The sequence below is a fragment of the Saccostrea echinata genome, unplaced genomic scaffold, assembly GCF_033153115.1.
Source record: "Saccostrea echinata isolate AGI-Se365-2 ecotype Australia unplaced genomic scaffold, CSIRO_AGI_Sech_v1 ptg000025l, whole genome shotgun sequence".
Lineage (NCBI taxonomy): Eukaryota > Metazoa > Mollusca > Bivalvia > Ostreida > Ostreidae > Saccostrea > Saccostrea echinata.
Window position 1 is genome coordinate 3812424 of NW_026889774.1, and position 17131 is coordinate 3829554.

The following is a 17131-nucleotide window of genomic DNA, read 5'->3' on the forward strand; positions in this document are numbered from 1 at the left end:
GAACAGTGATCGATCTCAAAAACCATCTTATGCCGATGAAGGGATTCCAATTTAGACCTTTACTCGACACGTAGGGCCATTGAGGGCTCTTTATCGTGCCAAGGCCTACATGTACCATGTCACGCGGGACCTCTGTTTTTAAGATCTCATCTGAAAAAAAACCCAGTGACATAGACTTCTAGTGCCGGGCGCTTGGGGAAAGAATAGTTACTTCCTATGTTCACGTCTTAGGTTTGACACAGCGCGGCGAACAAGAAGCAAACCAGGGGCTCCCGATCACGCAAATTTGGTATAAAAACAAAGGCCTAACAATTGGTATGAATCATGTCAGTCAAAAAGGTTATGTTTGCTTAAAACGTCATTACAAAGACCATAGAATTTATGAAATGCTGACTTTAAAGGAGGTTGTTGAAATCCCTGTAACATCAACGAACCTGTCATTAGCCTGCCCCGGTATAAAAAAAAATGTACTCAGAGCGTGCTCTTGAATATCGAATTGGTTGGGAGACGCAAACACCATATGCAAGTGAATATTACTACATTTAAAAAAAGGAAAGTTGACGTTGGAAAAACTGAAGTCATCTCGTTTGACTTACAATTTAGTTGTAAGTTTGCCGTTATCTTTTGTACTCATAAATGTGAATATCCTTTCAAATGCACAAGTATTAGAACGGTTAAAGTTGTATAAGCTCAGTTCATAAAAGAACAAACCAAAAAAGTAAAAGCACATAAAGTTAACATTTAAACAATCTTTTACCCTATGTCTACTAAAGATATTTTCTGCAATAATAACACCTTCCAATGACAACAGAGACACTAAAGAAAATGTTGACACCAATCATTGTTGAGTATAAAACCTTTATGAAGGAAACGTTCCAGTGATCAGTTTAAGAAGCTGACAACTTGCTTATACTAAATTGATACTAATATTTTTTTTGTTTTCTTTATTTTTTTTTTTTACCAAAACACAAATAAAAAACAGACCGCTCAAGATTCTACGAGAAAGGCTTCATTTTTAGCAATGCAACAGTGTTTTTCATGATAGACGTCCACTCTGTTAACGGACGACAAAGCGAAATGAAGCATTTAAAAAGTCCCTCCGCAAATATCGAAACTTTTGCTGTGAACTCGAACTCACATATTATCTACTTTGTGGACAGCAGTAATAATACATTAAAGGAGTTCAACATCATCACAGAACAAACAAGGATTTTAGCGTCTGTTTTAAATGCTAGAGGTAAGAATATTCAAAACATTAATTTATAAACTTACATTATGAGAGCAAATTTCACTCATGCCACATTATTTTTTTCATCCATGTCATCAATTATTTGACTTTTGAAAAGGTTTAAGAATATACGATTGTTTTTAACAAATTTCTTTTATAACACTTTAAAACTCATCCAAAACAGTGTTTCGAATTAAAACTTGATAAACAAACTTTATTTTCTCTAGACCTGATTTTTGACTGGAATGCGAATCTTCTCGGATGGATAGACCTTTCCCAATCAAACATACAAGTCTTTTCCTTAAATTCTTGGACAATATCAACCATTTACTCAGGACTTGAGCAACCAGTATCTCTTACTGTCGACGCTGACCATGGGTTCGTCTTAGTATTATCACTTACTTAAAATATGCTTATCAAAGTTTGGAAAAAAATAGCTCGATCTTTAAGTTTGTAGATTAAGAATTTACATACATTTTAGCTACCTATTTTGGATATCGGGGACATCGGCAAAGTCAATTTTGAGAGGAAACTGGAATAGAAATGATTATAGTATTATAGTGTCATCTAGCAGCCTAGACAACCCAGGTTCACTTTATTATGATGTTACAAGCCATAGGTAAAGTTACCAATAGCAAAATTAAGATATAATCAATTTGTACTAGAAAAAAGCAAGGGGAAACAAGCGTTACTACTTTTAATTAAACGGATTAGACAGACTTTTGAAAGTATGATGAAGCCGTCAAAACGCTGAATAATATTTAAGCTCCACAAAATCTTAAATACTGTTCTCCGGAGGTTTCGTGATTTCAAAATATGATAACATCTTAAATCTTTATCTTTTTCTATAAAAATCAAAAATAATGGAAACAAAGGTTTACAGTCCAACACACTTCACGGCTATGATAATCTACCATATTGTAAGCTATTCATCCTAATATGTTTCTGAAATTCAATCATCTAAGACTTTATTTCAACGAAAACTTTGCAAATAATATTATTTCCGAGAATGATATTTTTTTCTCAAAATGCAGAGAACATTTTCCACCATTAAATACTGTAAAATGTCCTTTTTCCGGATTTCTTGGATTGTCAAGTATCTTAAAAAAGTATGCTGTGAAAAATTTCCACTGGAATTTTGAGACTGCTTATATAGCGTAAATTGATCCCTCGTAAAAAAGTACCATTACAGTATATAAACTCACAATTTTAGAAATCAGAAGTTTCTTTGTCCTTTAATTTGATAAAAAAATTTAGATGAGGAATATTTGCTTTTTTACCCCTGTTTTAAACTTTAAGGATCTACTGGCTTGATAACTCATTGATTAAAAGTTCAATGGTCAATGGAACTGACATCAAAACTTACAGCATAATCACATTTGGAGCAACAAGGGCATTTGCTTATAAGGTAAATTTCAACTGTACCTTCTACGTCTTTTTACGTCTGATGGGTTCTTATAAAACCATGGTTTTTAAATGTATGTCGCCAAAATGCATGTTATCATTCAGAATTTTTAAAAAAAAAAAAATCATTAAAAGTAAGAGAAATGGGCTCTAGGGGTTTCACAAGGTACATATAGACACCCTTTCATGCATTCCGTTTTGAAATATACATGTACATGCTGTGTGGATTTTGAGAAAATGTTAAGTATTGTAATTAATAGCATTAAATTTTCTGTTTACTGATGCACCTTGTAGTTTTGAATAGTTAGATGGTTAGATTTAGAATTAATAATGTTGTGAATCATTTTTGCTTATATATATGAAAACGTTGAACATTTGGGTTTGTTGGATATTTTTTACATCGCAGTGGCTTAGGATTTATATGCAATTGATCTAGACTCGTTATCTTCACATTTTTCATCAAGGCATTACACCGAGATAACTTCAATTCAAACCAGATACACCACTTTGAAAGATATTAAACAATACAAAAAAGATTGTTATAGTACGAGTTATTCTTAATACATGTATTATTATGTAGTAGTTGACAGAGTTTTGAAATTACCTTTTTTCATTTAAATGTTTCGAACAACTATTCACGTATAGATTCTCTTAAATCAATTTATCTACAGGCTTTGTGAATTAAGCATGTAACAAAAATACATTTGATACTACTGTTCTAAAAATAAAGGTAATGATTCATGTATAAAATAAGATATTTAAAATTCATAGCCTCAGACTGTCTATGCAAGATAAGACTGTCTAAGATAATACTGTCTAGTACAAGTATGTAAAAAAGATAAACTTTTAATGTGAAATCTATTTATACATAATAATATTTCAATGTTTTAATGTATATCTTTTTTTTATTCTACAGCTTAATATCATGCATATGTATAACAACCTTCGCATCGATAAAAGAAATTTTTATACTTGTAAATAAATTGAAAATGTAGTAATTATTTTTGCATCTTTTCTAATATGAATTCACTTAAAACATTCTTATACCTATTCTAGTAGCATAATGAATTTCATAATTATTAAAGGATTATTTTGGTTGGACGTCGGGGAGTACCATATATTTTGCGAGAAAGTTTGTATCAACTTCAGAAGACTCATTCAATTTAGTACCAAATATGAAGGGAGTCACTGTGTTTGACTCCTCGTTGCAACAAGATAATAGAGGTGAACTATACAAAGCTGTAAATTTAAATTCAAATGTATGTATTAACACACGATTTGGATGTTTATTTCATGTTTTTACGTAACAGGCACCTGTCATTTCTTAAATGGTGGTTGTGAGAATATCTGCATTCCACTACAAAGTGGACGAAAATGTCAATGTGATCTTGGTCTGAAGCTTCAACCTGATTTAACGTGTGACAATGGTGAGCATTTGGTTTCTATTGATTAATACTTATATTTAACACCCATATTTAAAGTGTATATTCAGCTATTATAAAACACATAATAAAGAGATGATTTCTGTACTTAACAGGATGGAGAGAAAAATCGAAATCGGGTATTATCCGTTAAATCGCGTATAGTCCCCGATTTCAGGGTATCGTTGAATCCGCGGAATCGGGTATCCCGTGCAACTTTCTGTGAAAGCAAAAAAAAATTAAGCAACAGCGCATAACGTCAGTTAGTTTTACATGTACATCAGTATCTTGGGTATTTATTTTTATTGAATCCAATTTATATGTTTGTCTAACAAGTTTAAAATCACTCCTGGGGTAGCACAGAAGACACGGTGGCGTCATTATTTTTCAATTCAATTTCTAAAAGCAAATAACTACATGTCGTTTGTGTTTATTTCCCAATAAATTATTCCACAAGCTTAATTTCCTAACTGATGAATTATTTACAAAATGTAAAACTTTGTAGAAATTTAACGACTTACGCTGTGTTTTGTATTTTTTACGTAGAAAAGTATTGCGCCCCTTTCACGTTAAATTTAAATTATTCCTCAGTTGGTAGGTATTTCTCACCGATATAGAATGTAAGGGGAAAATAAAATAAAAGTTTAAAAAAAAGGAACATATGGGAAAACAGCTTTAAAAATGATATGATATGATACAAATTTAATATGTACATGTATTGAAATACATTTTTAAAAATATATACACTGTACAGACTAAATGTCCATGAAGAAGGGTGGGGGGGGTGGGGGGGTGGGGGGGTACATGTCTTATAATGTCTAAGCGATTTTTAAAACGCTATTTGGTATCAATGATAAAATCCTTTAAAAAGAATATTGATGACTACCCTAACTCATCTGGAAAATCTGCAGCAAAATTAAATTGTAATGAATCGATTTCGACTTCTTTATCAACATTTTCCCGAACTTTTTCGTAGATTTATGGCTTTTCCCTTAATTCTGTAACACTCGGAACTCGAGAGTTTCCCGCTAGATGTCGTTTCTGCATCACTTCTGTAATTTCTACTTTGACATTTCCAAATCTTGTAGCATTTTTCACGTTTGACGATGAATACTCGGATTACTGTGGAATGCCTGGGAAATTAACAACACGATTAAAGACAAAAATATCTACCGAAACAAGATATAATGACACATTTTGGTGACATATAGTAGGTATATGATATTTTAGGCCCAGTATCCAAGAGGGGTCCAGTGTCAACAAATGGAAGTGACTTACCCTCTCTATTTTATAATATTGCGAATATGATTTTTTAATAAAACGTTAATTCTACCTTATTTTTTGGATTTTTCATATGGAATACATTGTAATGTGTACTAGAAGATTAATTTATGGAGAAAGACGAATAAAAATATCCTTGGACCCAGGATGTATATTCGGGTGGTGGGGTGGGGGAGGGGGGGGGAGGTGATCCTGTCCACAAGCACGTATGGATCGGACAAGGAATAATTAAAAAAATGATTTTTTTTTCTCTAGTACCGGTAAGCAGTAACAACCGTTACAGCTATTCAATCACCCCCCCCCCCCATACGCTAAGTCGATCGCCGAAGAATGGTAAAATATTGCCGACTCTGCAAAATTAAACAATCAATACATTTTATCTCACAAGCTGAGTTGCTAAGAACATCATTGTCGTTGCTGAAACGTTGGAGCATGTTGAATCCAAAGGAAATTTTATTTTTTTATTTTATTTTTTTTTTTTTGAATAAGAAAAGAAAGAATATGTCGCCTTTTTATAACTTCTGGAAATTACCTTTATTTGTTATTCTCTTCTTGTAAAGCATATGTACTGGTACATGTACAAGATATAGGGTGTCTCAACAAAGATGTCTATGTTTTTGCACAATAATAAAATATTTACAAAATTATAACTGTATTTCATGGCACATTTTCCGGCAATGTAATTGTGATATAAACAATATAAAATAACTTCATTATATTTTTCCATTGAAGATTTGATTACATCTTCAAAAATCAGGTTGTCAGGTTTTTTCTCCAAAATGGATCTACGGATGTGTTCAACAAATCAACACAAACAGAAAAATCTCCAAAATCACCAATACTAGTGCATAAGATTTTAAAAGAGAAGTGCTCATATGAAAACCATCTTTCTAGGAAACAGACTTTTTAAAAGATGTCAAAACCATACAGAACTTCAGAGAAAAAATGAGGATGCTGACTTAAAAACACTGCGGCATTTTCGAGCACATAAAAATTATTAATGACGTTAAATTGAAAACTGCTGCTGAAGTTCAAAATTTAAGAATGCCTGTCTTAAAAAAATAATTGATTCAGCATCAAGTCAAATTTCATATTGATAAAATTGTTTGGATATGTGGTTTTCATTTTGCAAATATTTTCTTATATTAATACTGTGTAACTTAATATTGAAACCGCAAAGTCGGGACATGTTTGTTGAAACACCTTGTATATATGAAAGGAATGCTTTTCTGCAAATATGTATAAAAAATCAAAATAACCCCCCCCCCAAAAAAAAAGATTACGTATGTACGTGTTATATTGGATTTTAACCGTAGTTTGAAACATCTTAACCATTAAATAATTAGTACATTTTGTAATATATTTGATTTTATGCACAAGATATTTAACAGTTCTGTTGATTTGGGTATGACTTTGAAGAAGTTGCGAATACTTTTAACATTATGAATAATGTAAAGCAAACGCTCCACGGGTATTTGTTGTCATATGCGCATTAATTAAGACTTCCTGATCGTTACTTGGCTAGTGAAACCTTTAGATAACATTTGTCTCTAGGTGAAAATTGACTAGGAAAAATGCACCATCCCATTGTTGAAGTTTTATAAGGATGTTGCGCACGATGTTGGTGTCAAAAAGTCAAAATTTCCATTGCGGCAGCATTTGCACTATTTTTATAATTTTGAAACAATTTTAAAACACATATGAAAACTATATATCATTCGATCGGTAATTGTATACTTAATACATTTTAAAATATATTGGTCAAAAATATTCCTTTTATCAAATAATTATATGAAATCGACTATTCCGTCAATTACGTCCAAAACGCATGTAGATATGTAACGGGAGCGTCGCACATGTAATAACAAAATGTTGATAACCTCCATAAAACAAACAATACAATCGTAAAATTTAGCAGAAAAATTCAAAATATGATGTTAATGACGTAAATTCTTAGAACTGTGATGTCATCCAATCCGTATGCTGTGAACGCGTCGCTCAAATTGCAAGACAGAGATGTAGATAAGCGTTAACGAAGACTTATGGATGAACATGAAATGTCCTTGGGTTCTTAGAAAAATATTAAATAAGCTAAATCAATTATGAAATTACATTTCGATAATCCTTTTGGTGTGTAAAGAACTATTTTTTAAGAATAGTATGATATTTTATGTTCATATGTATGTTGGGTACCTGACATTTAGAAGATTCATTGGGAGGATATTGAATAAGATGGTTTGTCACAAGTTTGGAAGTTCAGTGTCACAAAGTATTTAAGATCCGTAGAATGGTTAATTTTGTAATACTGAGTGAAAAAAAAAATCAATGTTAAATATTTTTTTAAATTCTACGAAAAAGTTGTCATGTTATTAAGAAAAACATATCTAAACAGACTTTTAACTTGGGATGTCGTAAATGATAAGAATAATTGCCCCGTCACATATATGTACAACATGTAGCTATGTGTCACAATGAAATTTGACGGCAAAAACGTCACATTTAAATTCGACACTCAATAAATTGCTTTCATTTTTAGAATTAATTTTTCTAATTTGGAACCATACGATATTAAATACAAAATGTGCAAAATCAAAGCTTCAATGGGATATAAAATTGAACTGATTCTTGATAGAAGTGTTTGTTTTAGAGGCTATCTGCGATGTCAACATTGAATGTCACACACATGTCTAAGACTAATAAATCTAATTATCACGATAAAACTGTGGTTGGATAAATCATATATGTAGTCATTAAATATAGACATATTGAAAATTAAACGATTTTTATTGAATGTGCATCTCTTCAAAAAGTTATAAGTATATTCCAAATTAATATCACTAGAATAGCGACAAAATCCTAACAAAAAATAAATGTCAACATGCTATGTCACAGACGTAAAAATAAGGCGTTTTTGACGTTATTACGTGCACTTGCATAAGATATCATCTAAAACATGTAAAGATTTTATCCAAAGACTTACTCTTTTTGCTAATATGGATGAAATAAAAATCACAGGCGCCTGAAGTGTGGATCGATAGCCCCCCCCCCCCTTTTTTAATTAGAAAAAAATGTAAGAGCTTATAATTTCTCAAAAATATAAAAATTTCCCCATCAATCACATCCATACATGAATGTCGTTCTATGCAAGCAGATTGTACTTTTTCTTACGTTTAGAGAATGGTCTTGTACGGTATGATAGAAATACACAAGGTAAGAAACAAAATTTGTAAACAAACGGGGGGTTCCCGGCTTCGAGACATATTTCCAAGGTAATAACAGTGTTACATATAATTTTGCAAGCACTCTGTCAAGGAGATGTTCTTCTACTAATCTCTTTAACCTAAACCCCATCATAAGTGTTTTATATGTCGTAATCGGACGATTTATTAATCGGATACATATTTTTTTTTCCATTGTCAGCTTAGAATGAGGTTTTGGAGTTCGAACATCCGTCTCTGATTGGTCAAAGATTTAAACTATATCACTGTTATCTGCATAAGTATCATAAGGAGTACGAAAATGAAATATTATCCAGATCTGCGAGACACGTTGCAACGCAAATAAAAAGGGGGGTGTAAGGAAAAAAACTTAAATATTTTTTTTAAATAAATGCAAAACCTCGAAACTGTCCCACATCGAAAATCCTTTTCATTGAGAAAATTGGGAAGGGTGGGGGGGGGGGGGGGGGGTTCGATTCTCGGTTTCGTTTCCCTTCATTTTTTTTAAATCAATTATTTGAAGTAGTTAGATATACTGTAACAAAAAGAAGTACTCAGTATGTAAGTGTTTATGCGAGGGCGGGGGTTAAAGGTGAGGTGGGAATAGGGGCTTTGAATGAAAAAATTAAATTCAATGCTAAATCAGCAACATATCTACACTATACTGAAAACAGAGGCTTAGTTCTAGGGCCTGCTAATATGACATGGTATTGATTTGAATGTATCTCAATAAAATAAAAAGCAAGTAAATTTGAATATGATGTCAAAGAAATTTTGTAGTTTCTACATAGCATTTCATTAAATGAGGCAAATTAATGTGCACATATTTCCCTCCCGCAATATGCATGCAAAATTGCAGAGAATTTAATTATTTTCAATGAACTGCATTGTGTATTTGACAACATACTAGGTTTACATTTTTCCTTTCACAGAAAATGTAGGTCAAAAAAGTAATGTCAAATTAGTTTTCTAACGTCACGTAATCTAACGTCATTTTGACGTTACCGAAATTGACGCCAACATCGTGCGCGACGTTCTTGGTAATTACACCGCCTATACCCGATTTCGCGGATACAACAATACCCCGATTTCAGGGACTATATGCGATTTCAAGGATAATACCTAATTTCGAGTATTATCCCCAACCTGTTTAAGAATGTAATGACTGGCGATAATGAAATAAGCTCAATAAATTAAAGTTGTAATTTTAAATTGGTAGATATCTATATGACGAATTTCATTGTTGTGTCGGATTTTACTCACGGAAGGATTCTGCAGATTGATCTCAACACAGGGAATGTGACCAAGCTGCCAATAATTACACAAAAGCCTTCTGCTATTATGCTCGACAAGTCAACAATGGAACTATACTTTTCTGACTACTCTACAAAATCAATCATGTCATCTACGCTTCATGGAAAAAATAAAACCTTAGTTCATTTAACAGGTCCTTCATATTTATACTTTTATTTTAAATGAAAAATGAGTTCATTGTAACATGTATTGAGGTTTTTCCCCCTTAATTTACAATTTGCTATTCATATTAACAGGACTTGCTTTTGTCGAGGTAATGGCTATTGACCATTCAACAGGGAACATTTACTATACAGCAGTGGGGTCAACCACTATTCAAAGTTATATTGGGGTTGTAAAAAGATTCAATTCACTTCATAAGACTTTGCTCTCTAAACTACAAAGTCCAAGAGCAATTGTGCTATATCCATCAAAAGGGTACATATACACTATTTCTTCATAAGTATAAAAAAAAATATAAAATGAATTTTTGAATATATCGATTTAAGAACTGTTAACCACTATGATATTTGAATTTGTGAAATATTACATTGTTTACAAAATAATATTTACGTTCGTTACTTTAATCCTTTTCCTTGTTTAGCATCATGTATTGGACAGAGTATGAAAACGTGCCACAAATAGGTCGATCTTATATGGACGGAACTTCAAAAAATTACATAGTAACAAATGACCTTGGGTTGCCAAATGGCCTTACAATTGACTTTGAAAGTAAGTTCAGAAAAAATTCCTACTAGGAAGTAATTCCATATTGTAAAATAAGGACAATTTTCAATTTTCAAACATCTGATTGATGTTTGTTTGTTTGTTTGTTTTTTGTTTATTTTTTTTGTTTGTTTTTTTTTTTTTAGCTAGCAGGCTTTACTGGACAGACGGGCGTAAGAATCGCATAGAGTACTCAGACTTAAATGGAGGAAATAGACATATTCTAACAACCGATACTGACGCAGTTTTGATGAAGATTGTGATTTCTGGACAACACCTGTTTTACACTGCATGGAATAGACAGTTATCTATATTTTTTTTGAATATATTTTTGACAATTCAATAATCAAATACCAATGCAGAAATATGCAGATCATCTTTGAAGATAAAATGCGGTCCTGATAAATAATCAATCATTTTTTTTTAATTATTTTTACATCAAATGAATATTCATAATAGTTTGTTTTCTAATTTGATTTTTTTTTCATTTTAATAATAAGGATAAATTTTCTAATGTCCCAAATGAAAAATTCTAGAAGAGCGATCAAAATACTCATATTTTTAAATTAAAATATTGACTTTTTTGCCACTCTAAAACTTTAAACTTGAAAAAGGAACTCATTGATTTTTTTTTTTTTTTTTTTTTTTTGTTAAAGCCTATTACTTTTGGCGTTAAAATATAACATGCATTAAGTTATGATATGTATCGTTTTTATTCCAACCAGTCAGAGACTTAAAAGCTTGATTGCTCTATTCTGTTTATCAAGATTATTCAAATACATGTATATATAAAAAAAGAATTGGATGCTAAAAATTTTGATAAAAAATTTGCAATAACAAACAAAATTGTATATATTGATATTTGTTTGGATCCATGTGATATTATTCTACTGTATAAGGGGAAAATAACTCGCGGTGTAAATATTCGCTATATTCACGGTGTTGATAAATCCGTGATTTCAAGAAACAGTGAATAAGTTTTCAATAAACTGTTTTTTGGAAATATGAGTATAGACTACGATTTACATACAATAGTCATTCAGTAATTATGAGTGGTACTTGTCAATTATTTTGATTCTAAAGCCTTACTTAACTTAAATCAGCAGATAATGACCTGTACTTATTGTTGAAAAGCTGTTTTAATAGCCAACGCTTCATGTTTGATCAATCAAAGCACGTGGGTGGTGGGTATTGATTACTGATTACCTGTGCGTATCTTATATTACCATTATTATTATTAGTTTTTTCTCGACGTTTTGGTTAAAAAAATATTAATTCAAATAACTCACTCTGGAACTTACTGTAGATAAGAAAATATTTTATTTCGTCAATGCACATCGACACAATTATTATTGTGTGGTGGTTTTCGATGCTATGTATTATTCCTTTGGAAAGAATATCTTGGGATGTACACGCACTCATCATAATAACATACAGGAAAGTCATTCGCCATTTATAGTCAAAGATGTTTGACGTTAATTGTTTTCATTAATTGTAAATTAAATACCAAATCTGATCACTTTATTTAAACCTCCCAGAGTATTGTTTATGAAGTGAATACATAACGATGATGCATGTCGTTCTACAGCCAAGGGAGGTAACTTTTATGTTACACCAATTCCGCGAATTCATCAAACCGCGATCGTGTCAGAGGAGAGAAAAACGTGAAAATTACAACCCGTGAAATTAATCCCCTATACAGTATATGTTTCATGTCATAAGTAATGACATTTTCATTGTTCTTTCTAATACCATTTTAAATATTTTTGTTACAAATAGACGAATAACAAAAATGGACAAATCAACAGGGTCAAAAATTACTTTTATGTCAAAACATCCAGAGCTTGGGAGACTTGACAGCTTAGCAATATTTGCAGATGAAATAGTAGATGGTAAATCAATTTAATTATTCCTTATAATGGGATGTCGACAGTAGCTAGCAATTATATACTAAAATGAGTTTAAAATGTCTGCTTAATTTTAGTGAATCCTATTTGCTCGAAGAAAAACGGTGGATGTAGTACGTTCTGCTTTCCAACACCAAGCGGAAGAGCATGTGGATGCCAGGATAATGTTAATTTACAATCTGACCAAAAAACATGTGAAGGAGGTTCACATCATTTTGTTGTTAATTTCTACCATTATCGATTAAAATAAACAAATTCATATTTATGTTTTTATTATGACAGGATATTGACTGAATATCGGGAAATTAACCCGCCCAGGGTTTTGGCGCAGTAAAGCAAACCGAGCTTGCAATCAACCCAAAGACGGAAGGAGGGATTTCCCAATATTTAGTCAATAACCTTTACAGCATCTTTAACATTTTAACAACTTAAGTATAATTTATCGATTATTTTACAATTAATCGGATATTGGTGACGTCAAATGACATTTATGTTATTCCATTAAGGATGTGGGTATCAATAATTATTCTTTTTCAAACATCTAGATATTCCCGATTTTTTTCAATAGAATTTCTAACCTTTTTGTTAAATATACCATCAGTAAATTTATTAAATATGATTTTATGAATCACAATTCATTTACATTTGTTCTTGTTAGTGATTCTCTGTCCATCATCCATTGAGAATGCTGTGATGTCATCCAGTTGTAGTAGAAGAGCTGGTGAATCGTGTGAAATCACATGCCTTGAAGGAAACACTTCTCACAGCATAGTTTGCACCAGTGAAGGAACCTGGAACCAAGACACAAGAAGACTATGTTTAAGTGAGACAATAGCTAATATTGATAAATTTGTAAATGGAATATGTAATAATTGAAATAATATTTTGGATAATTATAGATAGACGATAAAAATGCTCAGTATTTTCCAATTATTTTTTTTCCAATGTCAGAACTCTGCATGATTGCAATTTGTTGCAATCGTATTAGCTGTCAAAAGTCACCAGTTCTTTGTATCATATAGTTAATTACGTTGCACAATTAGGAGATTTTGCCAAAGTGAAGGTAAATGTCATAAGTAAAATCGTCATTTAAGCAGGTTGTGGCTGTTACAAAAACAATATTAAATGACAATGTAATCAACTGTCAGTCAAATGTAGGAGACATATTAAGATATGAATGTATAAGCCCTTTCAGAAATAATCTTTCCCTTCCAAATATTACATACAACTCAAATTGAGAATATTTATGACACATTGAAAAAAAAAGTATGAAAGATGAATGAGAACATGTATATATAGTTGTTTACCAAAATGGAAATTTTTTTCAGTAAGATTATGTCCATCAACAATCAAAAATGGAAAGCTTCAATCTGTATTTATATCAGGCTTGGGGCGAATTACATTGGAAAGTAATGCATTACATTACCATTACTTCAAGAATTTGGGCATTAAATTACCATTACCATTACTCTAATTTCTTAAAGTAATGCATTACATTACCATTACTTTAGTAAAGTAATGCATTACCATTACCATTACTTTTGGGGTTTTTAAAAATATAAATACAAAACTTTGCAACTATTTTCATAAGCATGAATCAAACCCCTTCAAAACTAAACATAACGAATGATAATTCAAATTTGATTTCAAGTACTTGTATTTATTACACTGTAAATAACCTACATATCTTTTTATTATTCATAGTCAGCGAGTGATAGGAAGTTCAAACTTTTCAATTGTCAGTAAGATAAAACAATTGTACAATATGCACTTTTTTTGTAACTACATGTATTGATGTCATAAAGAATTTAACTTCTGGGGCACTTTAACCCCTGCCCAAAACTATCTAATAATTAAGCGTAGATCATTTGGACCTAGTACCTTATGAAGAAAAAAATAAATGCATTGACAAACTTGTAAAAAAGGGTTGGACAGTATGTACATTTTGCTCTGCTAAACATAGAATGCCTGCATGTCTTCTGTTCCTTTTGGTACAATGGATTTGTCATGGTCAACTCAAGCTAGACCAGCTCAATTAATGTTTTGTAAACACATTTAGGAGAAAGGGACTGGTAATTTGGAGCACTTCTCAAAACAATGCATTGTTTTAATTATTACCGTACATAACCCCAGAGGTATAGTTTGTTTCGAAAACACTCTAGCTATTCAGAAGATGGCAATTATCAGTTTACAGTGTATATTAATTTGTGTACCTCATATCGGAATTATTTTTAAAAAGATTTTATAAAAACTATTTTAAATAATTCTTTGAAGTCAAATCTGATCTAAAAAAAGTGTGATAATTTAAATGTAAAGTACCTAATCATGGTAATTGTACTTTCAACAGAATAAAAAGTGTATTTAAATAGATACAGAGAGTTTATTTAAGTAGGTTAACTTTTTCCATTCATCTCTATCATTTATAAAAAAGAAATTCCAGGTCCATTTTTATTTTTTAAAATAGGTACATACAAAATAATGCTTTGAAATGCTATGTAATGCCAGCATTACTCTGGATTTGATAAAGTAATGCACAACATTACCATTACATGTAATGCAAATTTTTTGGCATTACACATTACTAGCATTACTTCTAGTTCAAGTAATGCATTGCAATGCATTACCATTACAATTAGCATTACCCCAAGCCTTATATATATATATATATATATATATATATATATATATATATATATATATATATATATATATATATATATATATATATATATATATATATATATATATATTGTGAACTGCAAAAATGGCGTCTTGTGATTTGACGGAGAAGTTCACTTTAATCATATTATAGGCAAGAATATGCTTGTTGAAACAAGTAGTAAGCCGGCATTTATCCCGTCCTCTGTCAACATTTACCAAAGAGAGAAATTTCGACGATTAGACCTCAGAAAAAGGCAATAAGGGAGTCGACGGAAAAAGATTATTGACGAAAACTTGATTTGGACTGTTAAGAAAGTGATTAAGAACAACCGACGCCACACAAAATTTTAGAAATAATGACAGTTTTTAGGGTTAAAAAAGTAGAACATATTTTACTAGTTTTGTAGTTTTTAAGCTGGACCACAAATGGTGTATGGATGTACAAATGCTAAATGGATAAAGTAACCCAAACCGTACGGTATAAAAACACTAACTAAAGGGAAAATTATGTAAGTTCACATTTTTATAATACCCGTGACGTCATAGATTTTACTGCACCATGACTTAATGATATGTCCTTTTTAATCAACTGAATTAATTACCTCAATCAACAATATTTTGATATCAAAATTTGATGACCACGTAAGTTTTTAGATTCTTTTTATCATGTGTGACTTTTTTTTTTATTATGTCCGCAGCAATGTTACTTCGCGGAAATCAACCGAAATAAACGTGCATAAATACATACCTTTTTAAACTGAATTTATTTTTGTAAAGCTACTAGATCGTCACATGAATTGAATATTAATTGAAATAGCATTGCATACCCCGCTCTGTATTGAATTTGGTTTGGTCACGTTATTTGACAGTCATGTGAAAATGGCATGTGATGTGTACTGTATGTAGGTCATGAACAAATTTCAATATCGCAAGGGCATAGCATAGTTCAAATTAAAAATTTAAGCAATAAATTGTTTCTACATATCTTGTAGTTTATGGAAAGTGCTGCTGCTTTAAATAGAATTCGCATTTCATTAGTTTTAATTTCAAGTTAATTAGCTCTATAGCCGAAATATTTGTGACCTTCACCAAGTATTTTTTGTACATGTACATGTGTATTTCTTAAGTTATGCTTTCGTTTTCAGGAAAGAAGCAGTACTTTTCAAGTTAAGGAATGTTTCCGTTATGCATATTTAAAAAATGGCCAAGATCTATAAACTCTATGCCCTTGCAAAAACGCGATTTATTGAGGCAACTCGTCGTTGAAACATGCAAACCCTGTACAAAAAACACGGTATAATTATTGTATTCTCTCGATGATGGCAGTAAACAAAGATTTCAGATTTGCATTAATGGTATACCTAACATTTGTAAATAATGTTCTTTTTAATAATAAAATGCATTTTTCACTGTGAAAAAATTACTTGATCCGCCTCTCACTGCACATTTTACCTGATGATGTCATTTGACAAGTGCACCGCGATCAGTGACTTGTTTATATCTTGCTGTGTGGGATTTAACTAGAGATAAAAATGAATGCAGTGGTAAGTTTGGATGTAGTCCATTACTCGTATGAATGTTTAAAATCGCAAATAACTTCATTTTCTGTTATTGTGATGAATTGCTATTTTTGTGTGATGTCACAGTAAGTATTTCCCGTATAATATAGGTCCCGCTCCCTTCTAAGCAGCCTTAACAGAGCTGCCTCGTCAAATGTTTTTCTGTGCAACAAGTCCGCGTAATTTTTGAACGTCCCCTGTACTTTTTAAAAAAGTTTTATTTTATAACTTTTAAGTATATACAGCTTTTTTTCGTTTGTATAATTACTGCATCCCCCCCCCCCCCAAAAAAAAAAAAATCATAACAAGCTAATATAGGTTGTATGAAAAAGAATAATCCTTTTCATTTTTTTAGCAAATATAAAGGAAGCGTAAAAATCAGATGTGTTTTTACACCTTTTCAACATTTCTGCGAAGGGACATTTTAACAAAA

The 17131-nt window shown here is 31.3% G+C and overlaps 1 protein-coding gene across 1 annotated transcript in view; it reads left to right on the plus strand.

The window, feature by feature from the left end:
* LOC133192442 (low-density lipoprotein receptor-related protein 4-like) overlaps positions 1-17131 on the plus strand; it is a 77281-nt gene that overhangs the window by 24994 nt on the left and 35156 nt on the right. The window contains exons 6-19 of the mRNA XM_061328449.1: positions 983-1237; positions 1456-1606; positions 1710-1847; positions 2528-2636; positions 3718-3856; positions 3943-4059; positions 9772-9999; positions 10103-10283; positions 10450-10577; positions 10718-10874; positions 12351-12463; positions 12556-12681; positions 13137-13301; positions 13807-13887. Coding sequence (XP_061184433.1) covers positions 983-1237; positions 1456-1606; positions 1710-1847; positions 2528-2636; positions 3718-3856; positions 3943-4059; positions 9772-9999; positions 10103-10283; positions 10450-10577; positions 10718-10874; positions 12351-12463; positions 12556-12681; positions 13137-13301; positions 13807-13887 — 2088 coding nt within the window. The remainder of the gene's footprint in view (positions 1-982; positions 1238-1455; positions 1607-1709; positions 1848-2527; positions 2637-3717; positions 3857-3942; positions 4060-9771; positions 10000-10102; positions 10284-10449; positions 10578-10717; positions 10875-12350; positions 12464-12555; positions 12682-13136; positions 13302-13806; positions 13888-17131) is intronic.